Source organism: Perca flavescens, chromosome 2 (assembly GCF_004354835.1).
Source record: "Perca flavescens isolate YP-PL-M2 chromosome 2, PFLA_1.0, whole genome shotgun sequence".
Lineage (NCBI taxonomy): Eukaryota > Metazoa > Chordata > Actinopteri > Perciformes > Percidae > Perca > Perca flavescens.
In genome coordinates, this window is record NC_041332.1 from 33,370,551 (window position 1) to 33,378,694 (window position 8,144).

At 42.0% G+C, this 8,144-nt stretch overlaps 1 protein-coding gene across 1 annotated transcript in view; it reads left to right on the forward strand.

The window, feature by feature from the left end:
* The window catches only part of LOC114565436 (mucin-17), an 18,183-nt gene extending 11,489 nt beyond the window's left edge, over nucleotides 1-6,694 (forward strand). Inside the window, exons 4-5 of the mRNA XM_028593488.1 lie at nucleotides 1-2,200; nucleotides 2,585-6,694. The exon at nucleotides 1-2,200 is cut by the window's left edge and continues 445 nt beyond it. Coding sequence (XP_028449289.1) covers nucleotides 1-2,200; nucleotides 2,585-5,239 — 4,855 coding nt within the window. The 3' untranslated portion in view covers nucleotides 5,240-6,694. The remainder of the gene's footprint in view (nucleotides 2,201-2,584) is intronic.
* The last annotated feature ends 1,450 nt before the right edge of the window (nucleotides 6,695-8,144 follow it).

The window sequence follows — 8,144 nt, forward strand, 5'->3', positions numbered from 1 at the left end:
CGAACGGTTGGAACAACCTACACCACTCAAAAAAGGAGAAGCATGTGGAGAATTAAAAAGTGGTGTGGCAGTTGGTGAGTCAAGTCCCCAGCCTGAGTTGCCTGTACGACGTAGAAGAGGGCGTCCACCAAAGAAAGCCAAATGTCCGAGTCAGCAAGTGAAAGAAGTTGGTTCTCCGCCTGTATCACTAGAATCGTCAAGTAGAAGTAGTTATTTAAGTAGAAGATGTTCCTCTAGAAAGGAAAAACCATCCAAATCTCAACAAATTTTGATGGAAATTGAAAAACAGGCAGTTCAGGCTCCATCCACTGAAGTTTCATCCGTAATTGAAACGCAAAACACTGTTCAGCCCAGAGGACGCAGCAGCTCTGTAACTCTTCAGGATGCAATGCTGTTAGTTGAAGCCATGAATCAGTCAACTGTAGAAGATATGTTCTCCTCTCCACAAATAATGGCAGCCCCACCTCAAACCCAGTGTTCCCCCAGTATTGGTACCTTACAAACTGTGGATGAGGACCCAGCTGAGCCACAGACACCGCCATGTCCCGATGAAACTCATGAAGTTGCAGGCAATCTGCCAATAACAGAGGTGTCCACAACAACAGGGGATGATGTCCCAGCTGAGCCACAGACACCACCGTTTCCTGTTGAAACTCATGAAGCTGCAGGGAATTTGGCCGTAACAGAGGTGTCCACTACAACACAATCGACAATAGAGAAACTTGGTGCTGCTCCCGCTACTGCAGATGCTACCCTAACCAATAAAGCTCAGACCCACATCAAGGCTGTCATACCAAAACAACAACATTCGGTCACTGTATCCAATGCTACTACATCTTCAATGCCCTCATCAACTGCTGCTGTTCATACACGTATGCAGTCACATCAGCAGCACCCTCCCCATCCTCTAGTAACATCGGTAGCAGCCAGCAAACCGGGTAAGGCAGTATCTCATAAAATAACTGCCATGCCAAAATCGGTATCCTCCTTAATACCTCACAAAATAGCAGCACTGTTTCCAACCCAGCTTCCTATTGTTTTGTCTACAGTTGTTGCTGCACAGAGCATTACTTCACTTCCACACTGTACAACTGCAGGTCTGCCTCTCGGAACACTTTCCCTGGCCTCTGATCCTCAGAAAACAACACACCCTATGTCCAGTAAAATGCTTCCTATTGTCCCTTCACAGTCGACCGCCACCTCAACAGACCCACAGTCAGGAACTCTACCACACCCAAAAATAACAATTGTAATTCCGAGACAGATGTCAGCTGTGGCGTCAAAGAAACACCAGTCGCAGAGCATTCTTACGACAACCAAGCATGACGCAGCCACATCATCTGCTCCTGTTACAGTGTCATTGTCACAGTTGTCATCCCCTTCATCACAGGAGTTGAGCATTTCTGTGGACACACAAAACGCTTCAGATGAAGTGGGCACAAAACTGGACGGAATACTCAACTTGGAATCTCCCAAACAAATTGACGCTGGTTCTGAAACAATAACTGCACTTACAGAAGCCCGTTTTAGTTTAAACAAGTCAGTGGGGCTAGTGCCAACCTCCCTGTTGCCAGCGGAACCCACGACTTTTGAGAAAAAACTCACTGCCGTGGTCAGGTTAACCAGGCTCCCATTTCCAGTATCGCCCAAAGAAGCAGTTTTAGTCTCAAGACTGCTTACTTATGGGTCTTCTAAAACTCAGAGCATTTTCAAAAAAGAAACCACACAAAAGAAACCATCATCTGCGGTCATATCAACACAGCCAGCAGAGGCACTTGTGTTATTCACTGATATTTGTCCTAATGTAAAAGAAACTTCCGTTGCTCTGTCTGCAAATACCTCTGAGATGTCAGAGAAGCCAAATGATATTCAAAAGAAGGCATCATTATCCTCAAACAACACCATTTTGGAAGAGTCATCCATGTCGGCAACAGTTTTAAAGAACTCAACTACAGCCATCAACACGACTGAGCTGACTGTATCTGGTGCAGCTCGCGAACTTACTTTTAATATTGATGAGGACATATTCGAAGATTGTGCGTTACCTACTGACCCACCTATAGAAGAGAAACCATCATCTCCAGTTGTACGTCTTACCTCCATCACCACCAAGAAAACACCTGAGCCTCAGTTACAAATGACTCAAGCTCAGTTCCTGGCACAGCTGAGAGTGTCCCCTGTTACGCAAGAACCAAAACAGGTAATGTAGTAGTAAACAATCCTCAGTCTGTTTAGCCGTATGATTGCCGTGGGGATACAATATTATTTACACATTCAGGAAGCCTATAGTGCTGGGAATAATGAACCAGGGCTGTGATGGTATTGATGTTTTTTTTACTAAGTGGTCAACACTATTTCCAATTATGTGAAATAAAAAAAATAAGCAAGTTATGTCTAAACTTAGAGTCTGCAATGTGACAAGTTTGTACAATAAATAAGTAGAATTACGTATTGTAAAGAGCATTAATGGTCATCAATTCCACATGAATGTTTGTACTTTTTCACATTTAGCTGGAACTCTAGCATTGCTCTGCATGTGTTTTTTTGCTAAATGTATTTATTGTTCTTTCCTTTTTGTTTAAAGGCCTCCTCTGATGACCATGTAGATCCCACCAACTCCAGTGAGGAAAAAAGGTTACAAAGGAAAGGCATTGTAGCCAAACTCCGAAGTCATTTCAAACCTCACTTGCAAGCAAGAAGAGCAATAACAAATCCAGAACCACACAGCGAAGTGGAGACCCCTACTGTAAACGACAAGAAACCTAGATTGGAGAAGGACAGTCCAAATGTTGAAAACACATCTAGAGAATCTATTCGCCTCAGCTCAAACAACTCAGGTGCAACTGAAGATGTAACAACTCCAGAAAAGACAACTAATGATTCCACATCTATTAGTCCTAGGAGATCTGGACTATGTAGAGCAGGTGTTGAACCCAAAAGGACTGATAGAGAACCAATTTCTGTCCGTTCTAGGAGGTTTAAGGATACTAGAAAATCCACTCGTGTGAGTCCCAGGAGATCTAGTTCAGGTAGAGATTGTGCAGGCTCCAAAACAAAAAAATCCCCTTTGGTGAGTCCTAGAAGGTCTAGCTCAATCAAAGAAAGTTCTAACTCTAAAAACACCAAGTCCACTTTGTTGAGACCTAGGAGATCTAGCTTAATTCAAGAAAGTGCTAGCTCTAAAATGACCAAATCCACTTCGGTGAGTCCTAGGAGGTCTAGCTCAAAGAAAGAAAGTGCTAGTTCTGAAAAGACAAAATCCACTTATGTGAGTCCTAGAAGGTCTAGCTCAATAAAAGAAAGTACTAGCTCTGAAAAGACACAATCCACTTCAGTGAGTCCTAGAAGGTCTAGCTCAATTAAGGAAAAAGCTAGCTCTGAAAAGACTAAATCCACTTCGGTGAGTCCTAGGAGGTCTAGCTCAATTAAGGAAAAAGCTAGCTCTGAAAAGACTAAATCCACTTCGGTGAGTCCTAGGAGGTCTAGCTCAATTAAAGAAAAAGCTAGCTCTGAGAAGACAAAATCCATTTTGGGGAGTCCTAGAAGATCTAGCTCAATTAACGGAAGTGCCTACTCTAAAAGTGCTAGCCCTATAAAGACAAAATCCAGTTTAGTGAGTCCTGGGAGGTCTAGCTTGATTGAAGAAGGTGCTAGCTCTGAAAAGACTACATTTACTTCAGTGAGTCCTAGGAGGTCTAGCTCAATTGAACAAAGTGATAGCTCTGAAAAGACTAAATCCACGTCAGTGAGTCCTAGGAGGTCTAGCTCAATTGAACAAAGTGACAGCTCTGAAAAGCCCAAATCCAATTCGGTGAGTCCTCGGAGGTCTAGCTCAACTAAAGAAAGTGCTAACTTAAAACAGACAATGTTGACTCCTGTGAGTCCTAGGAGGTCTAGCTTAATTCAAGAAAATGCTAGCTCTAAAAACACCAAACCCACTTCAGTGAGCCATAGGAGGTCTAGCTCAATTGAAGAAAGCGCTAAAACCACATCTGTGATCCTTAAGAGGTGTGAAATTGGTACTACCCCTAAATTGCCTAACTATGGAACAAATTTCTTCTGCCGTAGGAAGTGTACCCTCACTAAAGATGGTTCTAGCAGTCAGCAGGGCAAAAGGGAGGCTCATTCTTTCAGCCCTAGGTATAGCATGACTACAGATGATGCTAGTACCAAAAACGAGAAGAGTGATACCAGTTCCCCAAGTGTTAGGTGGCCTAAACTGTCGAAAGGTGGTTTCAGTCCTGCTAGGACAGGGGAATCCACTCCTGCTAAGAAACCCAGATTATTTCCAGATGGTCCTGGTCCTCAAAAGAATTTAAGAGTGGTGAATGCTAAGATGTTGGCTAAAGCAGCAAAAGCCAAAACCATAGCAAAAATGAAAAATGCCAGTCAGTCGCAATTGCAGAATGGAGCTAAAACCAACCAGTTAGCAGAGAACCGTGCTTGCGGCGAGACCGTGAAAAAGATTAAAGTTAAAGGTGTGTGGATTCCTCCTCAAATGACACATGTCACTGATACGCCTCCGGCAGAAAAAAAGAAAGAGCCAGTTTCCCCCCCAAGTGTTCCTCTCTCCCCCATACCTGTCAGAGCACCACCTATTGTATCACCGTTACAGCCTTTATCAGTCATTGGTAGGCGTCTGCTCAAGAACCAGTGTGGGGAGTGCGGACGTGTCCTCAGCAGCATTGCCGCCCTGGAAAGCCATGTCAGTCTCCACAAAGGTCGTCGGCCTTTCTCATGCACGCTCTGTGGGAAGAACTTCCCAGACTCAAAATGTCTTAAACGGCATGGCCGGGTGCACCGCAATGGTAGGATCCATATCTGTCAGAAGTGCGGGAAGGGCTTTGTCTATAGTTTTGGCCTCACCAAACACCTCCAGATGGTGCACAGCAAGATTAAACCTTTCATCTGCCAGATCTGCAACAAGGGTTTCCTCACAAAACGAGATGTGGAAGCCCACATACGGATCCACACTGGAGAGAAACCATTCCATTGCGACCTCTGTGGAAGGACATTTACGAGGAGGGTAGAACTCAATGTGCATTTAAGGTGGCATAATGGAGAGAAGAGGCACTGGTGCCCGTACTGTGGGAAAGGATTTTTAGACTTTAATAACCTGAAAAGGCACAAATATACCCACACAGGGGAGAAACCACATGCCTGCCCGCACTGCCCCAAGCACTTCTCGCAGTCAGGCCACGTGAAAAAGCATGTTAAAAATGTACATAAAATCCAATGAGAGATGGACATTCAAGATGCCTCCCTGCTCCACTGAGAATGTTAATGATTTTTATTTTATATTGACAGATACAAAGCTGTGTGATGTTAGAGAACTTGGTGCGAAAGGGATCAGTTCAGTTTTATTCTTTTGATGCAATGGGTTTGTAAAACAACGTGTGCGTATGGAGCTGGAGCAAGGAGGGGATTAGCTAAGCGTAAGAGCAGTGAACGCAGCACATCTAAAGCGTTTGAATTGTAAACGGCGTACTGATTAAACAAAGAAGATAGGACATGTTAATTAAAGAGCTTCAGAGACTTTGGACAGAGCCAGGCTTGCTATTTCCCTCTGCTCCCAGTCTTTATGCTAAGATAAACTGTCTCCAGGCTCCAGATCCATATTGTATGCACAGCTGTGAGAGTGTTAACTCTCTGCAAGTAAACAAATAAGCACATTTCCCAAGATGTTAAACTTTTTATTGTTATGAAGAATTTTCTTTAGAGCACTATGTGCTCTTCACAGGGTTGAGAAAAGTGAAGCATGCAAGCATGATGTGTTCTGACAATATCTTCAACCTTGGTTTCTAAGATTACACACATGCTAAAGTGTATTTTTATACACTTTAGCATTTATTTCAATTTATTAATTTATTTGTATTTTCAGATTGGTTAGATCACCTGTGAACCAGTATTAAAATATTGTGTATTTTTTTAAGCATTATGAAACAAATAGAGATACAATGGTGAATGCAGTTTATTTGAACAAGTTTAGTTGTGTACACAGCCCCAAGATGGTGTAGATATTGTAATGTTATCAAAAAGAAATGCAAAGGTAAATTAACATTAACCTCAAGTAGCCTTTATCATGTACATGAAACATCTGTTTTAGACATACAAACATCATGAAAAAAAAAAAAAACTCACATTTTTACTATCCTACATGTTCTTCTGTTGGTTTTATCACAACTGTTCACAATGGAATCGAGTTTGACAGGTTTTGTTGTTCAGTTAATCCCCAGAAAATCCATGAATGTAACCTCATGGCCATCGCAGCTCGGGATAAGCTAACGATTTTATTGTTAAAAGTTGATACATTTTCCATTCGAGCAGACACCCCCAGTTGACGCCGCCATGAAGAAATCCACTTCTGTTAACTGTAATTTTCCCATCATGATGGGTCTAAACATACCTAAAGAGGACGTGTCTGTTACAACAGACTAAATGGCATTGCTTTGATAAATTTTTTTTTTTTTTTTCTTTTTTCTTAAAGACACGGTTGAAGCTTGTTTTCCATTTTCTGTGTTCAGTGCTAACATTTAGACCACTGTTGCTGACCCATCCATTTAGAATTCTAACCCTCATTTCATTGTTCATATTCTGAATTTACACCGTTTTCATTGCCATCAAATGAAGATGTATATGTTCTTGTTCCTGTCATTTGAGAAAACCGGTAATAAATGTTGATTTGTCAACCTAATCTCTTTCTGTGCACTTTTTTATTTTTTTTTTATTGTTTTAAATGATTTTGGCAAATGTAGCTCTCAACTTTGTTATTTTCTCCAGTAAAACATTTCCTTTTTACATTATTTTCAAAAGTATAGAATAAGTACTTCTTCCAAAATTCATTGTTCAGGATGTCTTATATATCTAAGACTTGCCAAACAGCTGTGGTTAGTTTTAGAACAGTGTGAATTGAGGCCTTGCAGTTAAAGGGTAATTTCGGTATTTTTTTAACCTGGGCCCTATTTTCCCATGCATTTGTGTTTAAGTAGTCTCGCTTTGCTAGACCCTCCTCCAAAGTGCACTAAAAGAGGGTCTGGCTACTCCACACAGCATTCCGGGGATGGGAGGAAAACATGCTCTGGTTTAAACCAATCACAATCGTCACGGGCGGCGCTAAGCTAAGCTCCGCACTGAGCCGCTGCAAAATAGTTGTGCGAGAGAAAACTCAGATTGGACAGATAGTCTAGCTAGCTGTCTGGATTTACCCTGCAGAGATCTGAGGAGTAGTTAACCATAGTCCTCAGAAATCCACCAAATTTAAAATTCCAACAAAGAAAGAGGAAGGAAAGGGACATCCAGCGGAATTTCCTGCGGCACCGGAGCAATCCCGGAAGTGGAACATCAAGGATGTAGACTAGTGTTTAATAATCATAATGTACACAAGGGGAAATTACAATGTTTTCACTGTTATTACACACAGGTCTGATTTACACACATGCTCAGTACCTACATGCACTAATGGAAAGATGTCAGAGTGAGGGAACGGTCCGTGGAAAGTTGCACCAATCAGTTGGCAGTGCACAGGAAGTGAACTTGCACCTCTACAGCTATCTGTCCACCACCATACTTTGGTCCGTATGGGGACTTGAACCAGCAGCCCTCTGGTTCCCAACCCAACTCCCTACTGACTGAGGTACTGTGCCTTATGTAAACAGAACTCTGAAATTGGTCCAGTATTCAGCGAGAAAGCTGTAACCGGCAACTGCAAACCGGGCTGCAATGTAACCCTACAGTATAAGGGCACATGTGCACTCCAGTAAAAGTTCTGCTTTTGCCACTGACAGGCTCAAGTTGTTAATTTAAGACTCTACAAACAACATTATAGAAATATAGATAAGCACTTTCTGTCAATAACTATTAACAAAGTTAGGGTAATACAGATTTCTGCCGCCATTCTAGTACATGTTGATGAAAGAAATATTAAATTTTTTGAAAACGGTCTACACACTGCGTTTCCAGAAGCATTTCCACTATTGAAGTTTCTGTCTCTACAGTATAAAACTGTTGCAAAGGAGGCGTGTCCACTACAGGATGACCGATTGTTTTTGAATATCATTGTTTCCGTTTATTCCACCCAGAGAAAGCCTGTCAGCCCATTTTCTTTGAATATTATGGATTTGTTTGGAAAATGTTATCAAAACCCA